General features: G+C 38.3%; 1 protein-coding gene across 2 annotated transcripts in view; it reads left to right on the top strand.

Annotated features, from left to right (window-relative positions):
- KCNK13 (potassium two pore domain channel subfamily K member 13) overlaps positions 1 to 14,484 on the top strand; it is a 67,251-nt gene that overhangs the window by 48,857 nt on the left and 3,910 nt on the right. Inside the window, exon 2 of one of the 2 annotated variants that reach the window (XR_007907596.1) lies at positions 628 to 1,871. Coding sequence is in view for 1 of the 2 variants with exons in the window: in XM_051806701.1 (XP_051662661.1) it covers positions 628 to 1,520 (893 nt within the window). In the remaining variant the exon portion in view is untranslated. Of the gene's footprint in view, positions 1 to 627; positions 14,300 to 14,484 lie in introns of those variants that run through there. The other variant, XM_051806701.1, reaches the window with a different exon arrangement.

The following is a 14,484-nucleotide window of genomic DNA, read 5'->3' as shown; positions in this document are numbered from 1 at the left end:
TGTGCAGGGCATCTTTAACGCCTATTTGGGACCTTCCTGAGGGTCTGCTGATTCCGCTGGGGGCTGGTGTGTGCCCCCAGCCTAGGCATACACAGCCAGGCTACAGTGGGTACTGAGTGCTGGGTGGTGCACCACTTGCACTTACTGCAGGAGCCAGGTGAGCCTCAGAAAAATTTCACCTTGTGTTACAAAGATTTGGTAGGGATAGACCCCTGGAAGTCAAGAGCCACCCCCAGGACAGACCCCTGGTGCAGAACAGCACCTTAGAGAAGAAAGCAGGTGTGATAATTCCAAAGCCTGGAAGCGATCCGAGGCACAAGGAGAGAAAGAGTGAACCTAGCAACCCAACCAAAACTCTCCACTAAACTCTCTTTTCTTTCCTATGTTTTCTTCTGCTTTTTGTTTCGTTCTGATTCTGGAGGAAATAGTGGCATGCATTCCTTCCCCTTATGGCTGGGACAAGGTCAAGCACAAGTGGGTTACACCTGGGGAGAGTGTCCTTACTTTTTTGCAGAGCTGAGCTGTACTACAGGGATTTGCTGCCAGTTTGTCGATCTTGCATGGGATGAAACTCCTGACATGGTAATATAGGTTTATTTTTTTCAACTGTTCTGCTTTGTCTTCCAGGGTTTGGTATGACCACCCCAGCCACCGTTGGAGGCAAAATTTTTCTCATATTTTACGGCCTTATAGGATGTGCAGGGACCATTTTGTTCTTTAACCTGTTCCTGGAACGCTTGATCACAGTCATAGCTTATGTCATGAAGTCCTGCCACGAAAGACAGCTGAGGAGGAAAGGCGTTCTCCCTCACAACGGCCGGCGGGGCTCAGGGACATCTGAGGTGGACAGCCTGGCGGGCTGGAAGCCCTCTGTGTACTATGTCATGCTGATTTTATGTGTAGCATCACTCATCATTTCCTGCTGTGCCTCTGCAATGTATACACCAATTGAAGGGTGGAGTTACTTTGACTCACTTTACTTCTGCTTCGTGGCCTTCAGCACCATAGGTTTTGGTGACCTGGTCAGTAGCCAGAACATCAAGTATGAAAGCCAAGGCCTTTACCGCTTTGGCAATTTCGTCTTCATACTCATGGGGGTGTGCTGCATCTATTCCTTATTCAATGTGATCTCTATTGTGATCAAACAATCCATAAACTGGATATTAAAGAAGTTGTCCTGCAAGTGCTGCCACAGATGCCAAAGAAGATTATTTCGTTCAAGGAGGAACGTGGTAATGCCTGGAAATGTGCGCAGCCAGAGAAACATCTCCATCGAGACTGATGTTGTCAATGAGAGTGACACAGATGGACGCCGTCTGTCAGGAGAGATGATCTCCATGAAAGACTTCCTGGCCTCAAATAAAGTCTCATTGGCCATCATGCAGAAACAGCTGTCAGAAACTGCTAATGGGTATCCAAGGCAAATGAGCTGTAATTCAAAGCAAAACGGATTCTCTGGTGGGGTTGGAGCCCTGGCAATTATGAATAACAGACTGGCAGAGACAAGTGTGGATAGGTAAAATTGTAACAGTAATAACAGTGAAACAGTGTGAGCCATTTCAACAAGTATTGAAACAATGTGAATCAAGTGGAAGTAGCTAGGGAGAGAGTGTCACCAGAGGCTGGGATGAATGTGAAGGGCATACCTCCTGATGGAAGACCGCTGACACTTTTTGGGGGCTGTCACTTAATGTTTTTGAATTGTACCAGTCCCAGCCTTCCTTATTTCCCATCCCTCTGCTTCTCAAGCAGGTCACTGCAGAAGGAATTTAATTTAGCCTCCAGATCAAATTTCCATGTCCTGTTCTTTTCCATTTATGTGAGACACAGATTTCAGGATAAGAAATATGTGGGATGGGAAGAAACCAAGTGTGTCTTCTGAACACATCCTTAATTCAAAGGGTTTTTTTGAGCTTTCTGTTTTATTCTCATCATACCTGTTTCCTGAAAGTAGTTCATCTGAGACCAAAAGAGGAATAAGACTTTCTCTATGATATTGCAGATCTAATTTAATGAAAAATAGTATGAAAGTTGGTAGGTATATTTTTGGGTTATTGTGATGCGAATGAGGAGAGAATTTTGCCCTTAGAATTTAATTTAGTCTTTCCTTTAAGAGGATACTGTCAAAAGTGATAGAATAAAAATTTATCCTACTTTTGTTTTCTTCTCTTCATTTGCAAAACATGATTTTTTTTCAAGGCTACTTTTTCTTCTAGAATCGAATCACTGTGGCTTTCTGTTTCAAAAATATCAAATTAAATTAAAAACTGATGTATTTATGAGTGGTATGAATTATTCGACAGTAGCAATCAGAGACTTTTCAACTTTCTGTTCATATTTGGCTCAGTTGTGACTGAAGCAACTGAGTATCAGCATTGTGTAGTGCAACTAGTAACTGAGTTTACGCAACAGGCTTTAGTATGCAATTAGATTGTCATGCCAGCATCCAGGTATTATTATAAATGACTGTGATCACAGAATCACTTTGGCAGTGTCCTTTTTCTCTTTCATGTAATTCTGTAATTCTTCCCCTGTTTCTCTGGCTTTTGGTGATGATAATGACAGGATCCTGATTAGGGAGGTAGAAAATGTTTAACTCCTCGTTTTTCTCAATGAAATGTTCTGAGTGTTCATTATGACTAGAAAAGAAATTTCAATGAGAAGAGTAATTACAGTGAGAAGAACATGAAAACAGGAAAAGAGGTGATCTTTAATGACAGTGAAATCATCCTTTTTAATAGGTAACTGGAGAAATAAGGGATCAAATTACCATAAAGTCTGGAAAGAATTTAAGGCAGACTGGGCTGAATTCCTGATTCTCCTTTATCCATGCAATGCATTAAAGCTAAATAGTATATGAGAGTGTAAATAAGCAGAGTTGGTCACAAAGGACTGGAAAGGAGTAGTACATGCATCAGGACTAAATGTTGCCTCACAGCCAGAAAGACTTTCAGAATACTACCATTTTAGGGAATTTAAAACACCATATGCAGTTCTCATTTTCTCTCATACAGAACAATGCAAATAGCCTCTTCAGTTTAATTTCTATTGGGAATTAATAACATATCCTATTTCTTCATTCTGGCCAAAAGTTCTTTTATTTAGGTTTCTAATACTGTAGAATAACATTTTGATACACATTTAAAGCAATATTTGAATTTGAAAACAAAAACTTGGAATTCTTTCATATAATAAACTAACCCCAGATATTCAACAAATGTATTTAACCAGTGAAAAGAATTGCAGTCTCTTTTGACTTTATTAGAGGTAAAATCCTATTTAAAGTCAAATCCTACTGTCCTTAGTTACAAGGAAAGCTTAAAGCTGAAGTCATTAGTCCAAATTCTGATATTTATCAACTCAACTGTGCAGCAGTGGAATAACCCTAGCAGTATCCCTTCATATTTGCATCCATGTAAAAGCTAAACCAGCTCCCAAACCCTAACTTTGGTGAGAAAAGCAGTCTTATTTGGTTTTTTGTGGAGTTACATATTAGCAAAAATTGCCACAGAGTTAATTTAGATGGTATTATAATACCCAAGATCCATTACATTGTTACATTACATTTTTTTTTATCCCAAGACGTTCTTTGTCTCAACCTCACTGAATAAAAATACTTGGATATAAAAAGAGAAAAGTACTATTCTGAAGCCTTCTTTTGAGTTTCATCCAGCAATACTTCTGTTCACTGCCTGTAACACTAAGATCTCATTGTTATCGATGTATTCCTCATGCTGCCAACTAGCAGAAATAGTTTAGGACTTGACCCATTGCTTGAGCAATCATTAAGATGGTCTTCAGATGGTTTCAACTGCTCTCAAGACATGAGACAGTTATGTTTCATTCTTTGTGGTACCAAGCCTTGGTTATTCATCACCACAGAGGTATCTTACCAGCTATTTTCGACAGATCTGGAAGCATCTATGGTTGCAAAAGCAAGGGACTAATAAATAGTCTTGATCAAAAAGATTTGGCAAGGCTGTCTGAGATCACTGTTGTACACTAACTCTGCTTTCATTGAGTCCTGACCTTCTGCTCTCTCAAGCACTGCCTTCCTCATGACACAAGCCTGCCAGCTGAAAGGATCTTTGCACTGGTTTTGTGGTTGGATTTCATGTGCACTGAAGATAATGAGGGAATAACGGCACTGATCACCTCTGTTCAGATATGAATTGCTGTTCCAGACATGAAGGACTGGCATATTCTGTCCCTGTGCCATCTTGTATAATGATGTCATCCTGTCCCTAAAAGACCTCTGATTTTGCTGTTGAGTTCATCTTATAGCAGCCACACTACACATTGAATGAGGTAGCTTTACCAAGGAGACCAATATTCTTAGAGAATATTTGGGGATAAATAATAAAACTTTTAAGATCAGAGAGGGAAATTTCTAACTCCAGTCCCATGGTACTACTACAGTGTTTTTTTCTAAAGGCATTGGACAGAGAAATCCTGAAAAGCTCCGTGCATAATGTAGCATGAAGTTATTAAATTCATAAAACATGTGGAGATATAAACTTAAATGTGCCAAAAAAGAGCAGAATTTAGCGTAGGAGTGACAAATGCCCATCCTGTGTGAAAAATAAGTTACAACAAAAATACAGACAACATCGCATTTCTTGCATTACTTTTTAAAGTAGCAATGAGGAATTAAAGGAAAGAGAGATCTGTGTAAATTTTAATGCCATACTGTTTAACACTAAAATCTCAGTCAACAACAGAAACCTGCTTTCACAAGTAATGAGTTTCCCTATTGCCTGCTATGAATTTGCATGATGGCTAATGAGATATGGGTGTGGGTTTTTAAGGCAAAAATGCTTTGGTGGAAACCTTGGATGTATTGAGCCTCTGAATCTGCACTTAAGAGGTCAGCACTTAAAGAGTACCGCTAAAATCAGTGGGTTAATCTGCAGGTTGGAGCCTGGCAGATTTAAACTCAAAGCCCTTAAAGGAGTAATCTACTGGAAGTTAGCCTTAGTTATGCCACAACTTAATAATATCATTATTGAACCATATAATTATTACACATTGGAAGGAAATATCTACTGCTAACCAAAATACAATCAAATAAGTAAAGATAGCTCTTAGGATTTTCTGCCTAGTTTAGGTTTTGTAACATTTGTGCATCAGATGCTTTGCTGGGTATGTAGATGTCAAAGCAGCTACACTCATTTATCTCCATGAAGGACATGGATCTCTTTTTGCAAGGACATGAATAGACTTTTTAAAGGCATTTCATTCCTGCTGAAAGTCAATCCACTTCCCACCACACATTGACTTTCAGTAGAAGTCAGGTACCCAATTCCCTTAGGCAATTTCAGAATCCCAGCCATATATTAGGTTTTGAATCTAAGCTGACCTGACAGTGTCCCTGAAAAGTTCAAACACTTGGAGCAAAGTTTCAGTGCTGCAGCACTCTAATAGCTGAGTTCATTTATCTAAAAGCCTTTTATGGTGAAAGCTTTGCATCAACCAAATAACACAAGCAATGTTTACAGTTTGTTTGATTTAATCTTGGCCTTTGACAGATTTAATTATATTTGACACATTTATAAATTAGAGAACAAAGAGAAGGTAAGGCTGGACATGAAAACTAAACCAGCTCCATTTCTCAGACTGAATTAATCAAGAGAAAGAGGTCAGGTTTGGAAAAAAGCTTCTTGATTAACATTATATTTGAATAAAGTTTCTGTGGAGATGGAGGGTATTAAGTTGTTCGGGTGACTCCTTTCCAACAACTGTGGAAGTGGAGCTGTTTGTGTGACCCGCTGATGTCCCCACTCTGGGAACAGAAGCTCAGTGAGCCTTAGCTGAGAGAAGGGTCAGCATTTCAAGTAATACAGTTGGCATCTCTTGTTGTTTTGATTTATGTTACTAACACTCGGCTTATATAGTAATTTCTTAGATTCTTCAAGAAGTAGTGAAGTTATTTTGTCCAATTTCATGTACAAACTGTGGAGAATCACCAAGTGTTTTCTTTCCCCTGGGTAGAAAATACTGCCAAGTACAATGTGCCTATTTGAGAATGTTCAGAGTAGTTTTTTGCTTAATCCAGGAAATAAGAATGCAATCCCTTCCCTGCTCTGTATTTTCCAAACATCTATGAGCAACACTGCCTACACAATACTCTGCTTATTGCTTACAAGGTCACAATTCACTAGGAAAATTAAAGCCATTGCTCATCAGTGTGGACAAACACAGTCTTATTTTTTATTAGATTTAAGAGAAACACAGTGTGAACACAAAGAATGGCACTTCAGGTCCAAGTAGTCAGAAGCTTTTTGATATGACCTGTGTTTAAAGAGCTGTTTCATGTCAAACCAGAGAAAAACCCTGTCACTGCAGACTTTTAAGGGCATTAGTAAATGTAAAAACAACCTTGTGGAATAGATGCCCTAAGTTTTATTCTGGTTTTCTACAGTTTCACTCTAATATTTGCCTGCAGTTTTTATTATTTGAAATTATTTGCAATAATAGAATAAATAATATAAATCTGCAAAGATTTTGAGAGGCATGATCGTCAGATATGTTTTAAATTAAATATTTTTTTCCTCAGGCTGCCTAGCTTTTTGTAAAGGGAAACTTTGATGAAAGGCAGAATCAACTCTTTCCAAGCAAGGGTACAGTTTCTGGATTCAAATGGATTTCCTGTTAGGTGTACATGCAGAAGCTCACAGAGAGGCAAGATGGCCTAGTTTTCAAACATTATCTTTTGAAATGTCTTTCAAAGCTATTCCCCTTTTAAAGACATAAAACACTGTCGGTGTTTACTTTTTGTAGCTTTATCTGAGAAAACTTAACCTTGCTTTCTGATATATTTAGAAGAAACAGATGCTCATGAAGAAAAATGAAAATAACCTTACATAACCTTTACATGTATCTCTTGGAGCTGCTGAAATCCTCTTCTTTATCCTAACTTGAAGTTTACATCAGAGTTTAATTTCTCCAGCTCACCAAAGAGGTTTGGTCTTACTAGTGAATAGTCACAGTTCAAAACCAAGAACTCTAAAGTTGTATTTGTTCATCTGTTCTAAATGCTGCAATGAGCCCGTGGGTGCCATCTAGTCTCCAAACCCTTTTCCAAAGCAGGCCTAGCTAGTTCCTGCCCTTCTCTGTGCAAATATCTGTCATTTGGCAGGCAATGCTGCTTCTGCATGTAGCAATCTGTTCGCAGTGCACTGAAAGTGCCCTTCTCATATGAAATACTGACCAGCGCCCTGTACCAAGAGAAAGTCACAGCCCCTTCTCTGAGCTATTGCATTTAGGCAAGCACTGAACTCTAAGTTAAACACATTTCTTCATAAATAGCATTCAGGTAGCTGCTTTTCTCAATCTAATACATAGCAGATGGGTATTTTGATCCCTAGGTATCATTATTGTTGGCACTCTTAATTGAGATGGCAAGGACTGAAAAGGTCAGTCTGTCTGCCCTAGGCTCCTAGGCAGGGTCATTAATTACCCTTTTAGCAAGCAACTTATGGCACTGTGGCTTGGCTCTGCACATTGGATGTGCAGAGTTCTCAGGAGTGGATTCTGATCCACTGAAATCAATGAAGACTTTGCTTCTGGATTCTTTATCTGGCATTTTTCACAAGAATTAATTCCACTTCACAAAATAATCCAAAGAAATGTGACTATCTTCTTACTTTGCTTTTACCACTAGCTGTGCAAATGCTAATTCTACTCATGCAGTACCGTGTTCTGTGCTAAGTTATTGCCCAGGGACCATTATTTGGTCTACAAAATAATAACCTACTTCTGATGAAGACCTGCTTAAAATTGAAAGTATCCAGATTATTGTCTCTAAGAATTGTTTGGTAGTCATTCATTTCCTCAGCTGAAAAAACTGTGACAAATAACACATTTTCCATGAAAATTCATTCTGTTCTACAAGGGTAGATTTTGCTCTGTGCTGACTGTTTGTGTCAGCTCATTCTTTCCCTCAGCTTTCTTCTCTCAGTCCACACCTGCAAGATCCTTCTCCCTCCTTTTTTTCTTTCCATTTATCTTTATCTCAGTTCATCAAATCTTTCTGCTAGCCAAATATACCATGGGGTTTGTCTCTGCTGAACATTGCACTGGGAAGTGGTCTCTGTCAAAAAAAAAGCAGAGCCATACTTCATTTACTAAATGGAATGATAAAGATGTGGTTTTATTATTTTTCATTCATAGGCATTTGAGTGAAATTTTTTACACCAGTATCAGAGGTAGTGATAAGATGTTCTTAAAGCATTTTTGATGTCTTATGGAAGAAAAGTGCAAGGGTTCAGACTGCACATATGTGTCCCTGTGTCTCTGCTCTCTTTTACACATTGGCCAGTTTCCAAAAAAATTGCCAAAAGGGAGGACATCTCACACAGAATCAACATCCTACCCCTTTTGATTAATGTTGGCACCCCACCTGAGAAAAGGTCTGAGAAGCACGCTCGCAACCTGTTAGATACAAGAAAAGCCACACAAAGCAAGTCAGGAGGTAAAGAAAGTGAGGCACACAGAGAGACTGATGTTCTGAATGTTCCATCAGCTGAGAAGGTGTCAAACAGAGCTTACACCTCCTCGCAGCATAGATCCAAAGGGTAAACAGCAAGTGTTGTGATATTTTAGCACCTCAAAAAAAAAAGGTCCCTTTATTCTGTCAGGATTTTAACTTCTTTATTCACAGCTCTATCCCTGCTCTTAGCTCTTCTACCTTCTTGGATGTCTAGGGCTTAATAAATTTGCATAAATAACCAAAACTACAGAAATATTTCACCTGATTTGCGGAAGACCTGGTCCTTTTTTGACACCATGTAATAGGTCTGTGCAATAACAAGCATTATAATCCCCAAACTACAGCCCATGATGATAAGAAAATGGAGAATTTTGTCAAGCTTTAATGAATTTCAAGTGTTAGAGATTTTACAGTTGTCCCAGTCAACCTATTGAAGAACATTTTAATTTTAAACATATTCCCAGATGCTTAATTTAATTCTCCCTTGCTACAGCTGAGGCACATTGTTTGCATTTGAGCCATGCTGAATATGGAGAACAGAATATTCCCTTTCTTTTTGAAAGGGAGGTATTTTTTACAGTAGCTCATCTCAGTCTTTGCTATCCCAGACTAGAAAAATACCCTTCCATATGTGACACTTTCTATAGTTGCTCTACCATGCTCCAGACTGTGCTTGATCCTTGGTCCACTTTTTATTTTCCTTTCAAGTATTGTGCTCAAAATCAAATACAGTGACACAGAAAACATGTTGTTAATAGAGCATGGAGCAGCATGATTATTTTCCATATCTTATCTACACATCCTGCTCCTTTAGTTTCTGGGTTGGTGCTTGCTTGCCATTTTAAAACACTGTAGATTCATCTTCAGTTTTTCATGTACCATCAATACCAAATTCTATTCTTGCAAAATTGTTACCCAAACTGTAGTGCCTCCAGTTAGTGCCTATGTACCATTTCATGTATTGTTGTTGAATAGTTTCTATTTTTTCAGACCCCTTTCCCATATCCATTTTTGTTTGAATCCTAGTCCTTCAGCATCTTTACCATAACTGACTGTCTGGGGTCATCTGCAGACTTGAAACTGTGTTCCCTATCCAAGTTAGTAATAAAAATATGGACCCAGAGCAAGTTTTGCAAAACCTTCTTCCAGTTTGAAACTAAACTACTGCTCTATACATACTGTTGTCCAAACATTGTTTCCCAATCAATTTTACTCTCATATTGTGTTAATTTCATCAAGTGTAAATGACAGTAAGCTGCAATTGCAATATTGTTATTCCTGATGTTCAGATATGAGCTAGAATAGATTTAACTTTCAGATCCTGATAGAATTTGCACAACTGATTAGTTGGTGGAAAAGTGGTTAAAATTTAAAATCAGACAAAAATAAATCTTGATTTGCCAGTTCTCCAACATAAAGCTTCACTCTCTTCTTTTACAGTTACATATTATAAAATAATTGTGTACCCAGAGCTACAAAAGAAAATAATAGAAAGATCACATGGAAGAATTCAGTCTGAAAAATACAAAAGTGCTTTGGCAATATATGGAAGAACTTGAGTTGGTTTTTTTCCTCCACAACATGTATTTCTGTAATAATATTTTTCTATGCATATTATTTTAATTTATATTTTACCTAATCAGCTAAAAGCACTGAAACACGGAATAACTATTTTACTGTGTGTGATAAAAAGGTTTTTCAAGAACATTCTTCCCTTGATGTGTCTGCCTGTTCATTTTCTTTTTTGAAACATTCTTCTCCTTGAGGACAGCAGGAATAGAACCATGCAACCAGCAGATGTTAGAAACTTCCTTGCTTCAACACCCAAACAAATGTTGTGGATTTAATGCTGAACGTGAAGGACTGCATTATTCATTTGTCTAAGTCATCTTGGCTTATGGTCCAAGCAAATGTTTGTCTGACAGAAAAAAAAAAAAGGGTATTAAATGTACTTTGCATTTCCACCAGGTACCCATCATAAGCAAATCTTTCTTGCAGGGAAGCTGGCTTGAGCTGAGGTTTGCTGGAGGGAAGTCATGCTGCTCTCTCTCTGAACCCTGGAGAGTTACACATTAAGTAAACAACATCAGCTCTGTAGGAAGTACATCAATACAGTAAAGCCATTGCTCTCTTGATCTTGATAAACTTCAGATGAGCTCATGAGAGGAGTTGTATCACGACTGTTTGGCAACAGTAATAACTGTAGTAAGCTGTTTCCAGCACAGAGCTAAATGGGGCCTCTGGAATTAGAGACGATGTAGAACAGGACCGCAGAGAGGAAAGTGAGGACAATTCTCTAAACATACTCCTCATCTTCTTACTCTCATTAGGAAGGGACACTGCATGTCAAAGACTGGATGTAGGTTGGGACTTTTAAAAGGGAAGCACTGGTCTCCTTTCAGATGCATGGTAAAGTGGAAATTTTTAAGGCTGATTTTTCAAGAAATGTGTAAGTAAATGCATGCAGCATCATGATAATCCTATTGTCATGGTAAACTGCAGCAGGAGAATATGTGATAGTCAAAGTGTATGAGTTGTTATTGTAGGAATAGAGTATTCTTCTGAAGGGAAGAAAAGTACTTAAATATCTTACACAGTCTAGATTCCTCCTAGATAAAATTTCCAAAATATCCAGATTATTTAGCTGCCTGAATTTGAAATTAGAATTATTTTCAGCCAAGTTCCACTGGTCACTTTAAACCAGCAGCTATGTTTCCAACACCAGCCCACTTCAATAGTCCCCTTATACCACAGCTTTTTAGAAAGTGGGCAATGTGCCCATGTCACCCCAAATGCCTTCTTTGACACGAACACAGTCACCACACGCTTCCCTCTCCGCACATGCAGCTGGGGCCCCTTCATGCCTGGAGGGTTCAAAGGCATGCACAGCCCTATCCCATGAGGGCTGCTGTGTTTGCAATAGCAAGGAATTTCCCCACTCTTATGACTTGTTTTTATGGTTATCCAGCTCTGATTTTCCCTGGGAGTGGGCTCTCCAACTAGGCAGCCACTCATCCTGTGTGCTTTCCAGGTACCACATCTCAAGGTTCCTACCCAGCCATCCACAGTTCATGCACCACAGTAGCAGAAAAGGCTTTGCCTTGGTCTGTCTGCCCAGTCTCTGCAGAGATTTCGCTGTCCAGCCAGCAGTTCAGTTGCCCAGACCCCCTGCTAGTTCCAGGGACAGGTACTCCATCCCCCTTCTTCACAATGACAGCCTAAACCAATCTTCAACATTCAGATAGTCTCAACTCCTTTCTGTAACCATAGCAAGGCCACTGTGAAATCCCTTTTTCCACATTTTTAACATGTCTCCTGCACTACCCCTTCCCCCTGGCCAGAGCACCCTAAGCTGGCAGTGGCCAGACAGGCTGCTAAAAGGCCAGGGAGCAGCTGGCCCTTCCCTTTCCTGAAGCACACTTCTCTTCTACGCACTTACATTCACAAAATTTGTGGAAATTTAGTACCTTTCACATTTCTACCTCTGCATATAGTGTCTTTGAAAATAACCAAGAGGTTCAAATGCTTGAAAAGAACCCAAACAGTTGCATTCCCAGCTCATTACCACCAACAATTGCAAGCAGGAAGCAGCAACCATGACATGCCTCTAATACTAAGTAGGTATTGTGATGGGAGAAAGGAATCTGCATCTGACTCAGTCCAACTGCCAGGACAAATAGTCTAAAAACTAATTAGAATCAGAGTATTTCAAGGTAGAATATCAGAATATTTCAGGGACAGTGGAAAATCTGAACAAAGAATAGTGTTTCACATTTAGGGAACTAGAGAAAATTCTGGGGTACTCCAGAAACACTGGTATTAGCAAATGTAATATTACAAACCACTTGAGTATATCCTGTTTTAAAGGGAAAACATTAAATTGCATGAGATAGGTTCTGAATTATATTTATAGAGGCAAGTAAAAAAGCTATTGTCTGTATTTCCAAAGGCAACAGAATGATGACATCTGCTCAAGATGCAAAGTAAACGAAAAAGAAAAAACAAGTTATAGTGCATTAAGAAGTGCATATACAAGTTATTGTACTGTATAGATATTGTATATTTCATTATCCTAGTTATTATTTTAATAGCTTGACACAAAAATGGTCATGAAAGTAAAAAAATAAAGACCAAAGAAAAGCAATTAAAAAAATCCAAATCTGAGGTCCCTAAATGCTTACTTCCAAGGTACATACATAGAAAAACTGTAGGACTATTTGCAAATCTGAGTCATTAAAGAAGTGTGAGTCTTGCTTACACCATGACTGGAAGGAAGAGGGAAAACAAGGAACAGCGGGCATGACTGAGAAAAGCCAGTCCTTCAGCAGGAGCTGTGCTGGGTGCTCAGGAGGGCAGCTATTCCCTCCTGTGCAGGTGCAACAGAAGTAAGGCTCACATGTCTCACTCAAGTCCCAGGGTGTCCAGCAGAATAACCAAATTACCTCTTGTAGAATAAAAGGAACAGAGCAAATAAATATCTAATATTTGTTTATCTCCATTGAAAGCATTTAAAAGGATTAAGTTAGGGGGAAAAAAAGACCAAAAAAAAGCAAATAAAAGGGGGGGAGTGCACTTTTAAGATTATGTTTAGTTAAAGGAGTATAATAATCACATAAAAAATGCAACAGAATTTTTATAATAGCATAAACAATAATTGTGCTATCTGATTAAAATAACACTGCTGAATTTCATTCTTCCAGCCAGATGATGTTTAAAAAAAAAAATTGCCTTCTCCTGCAAAACATAATTTTTAATAAAAAGTACGTATGAAGTTTTTCACTTTAAAAATTGACCTTAAGGATTTGTACCCAACCCAGTAAACCTCTGCAGCTATCCCAAGCATTTTTCCTGGGTTACTAAAGCTCAAATGCACAAGCAAAGTAAATTTACTTTAGCAACATATCTGTGCAACAAGCAATATGGATCACATAACAGAATATTTATTGAAAAAGCAAAATATATGTTTATATATTACAACCATATCATAGGTTTAAAGGTTTGCTACTCTGCTGACGAATGCTCAGAAAGGCAACAAGTTTGTTAAAAAAGGATGCAAGCTACCAAGTTCGTTTCCAATATTGGTAAATGTTGCGAACTGTTTAAGAGTGAAGCAGTTACATGAGCAGATTTTGGAGATGGGAGTGAATTAACAGATTTACACCAAAGAAGAATTTGGCCTTTGACACTGTGGGCTGCTCTCTCCAAAGCTGTCTGGGGTGCCCACATTTCTGATTCTTGCAGCAGTTACTATAGTAGTAGGGCTATATATTTATTGACAATAAAAAGACCTGTGAGGACATGAATACTAGTATGACTAATATATACAGATGTATGAATCTTTTAGATGGCATTTTATATGTTGTATTCCATCATCTTATTCTACTTTAACATCTATTTGTTTTTTGTACAGATTGGGAATTGGTACATAAGCTTAGCATCAAGGATTATGCTAATGTTTCACAAAGATAGGCAACTGTGATAACATATAATTCAAAACTCACATTTTATGAAATTCAAGTCTTTCAAAGTGATTTTCCCACTATTTCTTGAATTACCTATTCATTTGATGACACTTTCTCAATGGGAGATATTAAGTTATTAACCACCTATTAGAAAGACTGGTGCAGCATGCTGAAAGCAATAAGGAAGTATAAAATCTGACCCTATAAAAGCAGTATCATCACCAAATTTATGTCCTACAAAGAAGAAACTATGAGAGTATTAATAGCATGCAATCCATTAATTTTCCTGCCCAGAAATGGTTTGTAAGTTATTTAAAAATTAAGATATTGATATTTTTCTATTCAATAAAAGACAGCAATGTTATCATATGTGTGTGGATTAATTCTTTTTTTCAGGTAGCACTGACCAAAATGGCTACTTGCTTAACAGTACAATCCTGCAGACTTTAAGAAATGTATCAGGGTTTCTTCCAAACACTGTTTTGGAGTGTGTAAGGGCAGGATAAGTGGCATTACTACCAGGCACGGAAT

The sequence above is a fragment of the Manacus candei genome, unplaced genomic scaffold (assembly GCF_025592945.1).
Source record: "Manacus candei isolate 608988 ecotype Guabito, Panama unplaced genomic scaffold, ASM2559294v1 h1tg000067l, whole genome shotgun sequence".
Lineage (NCBI taxonomy): Eukaryota > Metazoa > Chordata > Aves > Passeriformes > Pipridae > Manacus > Manacus candei.
This window is presented reverse-complemented; position numbering and strand designations above follow the sequence as displayed.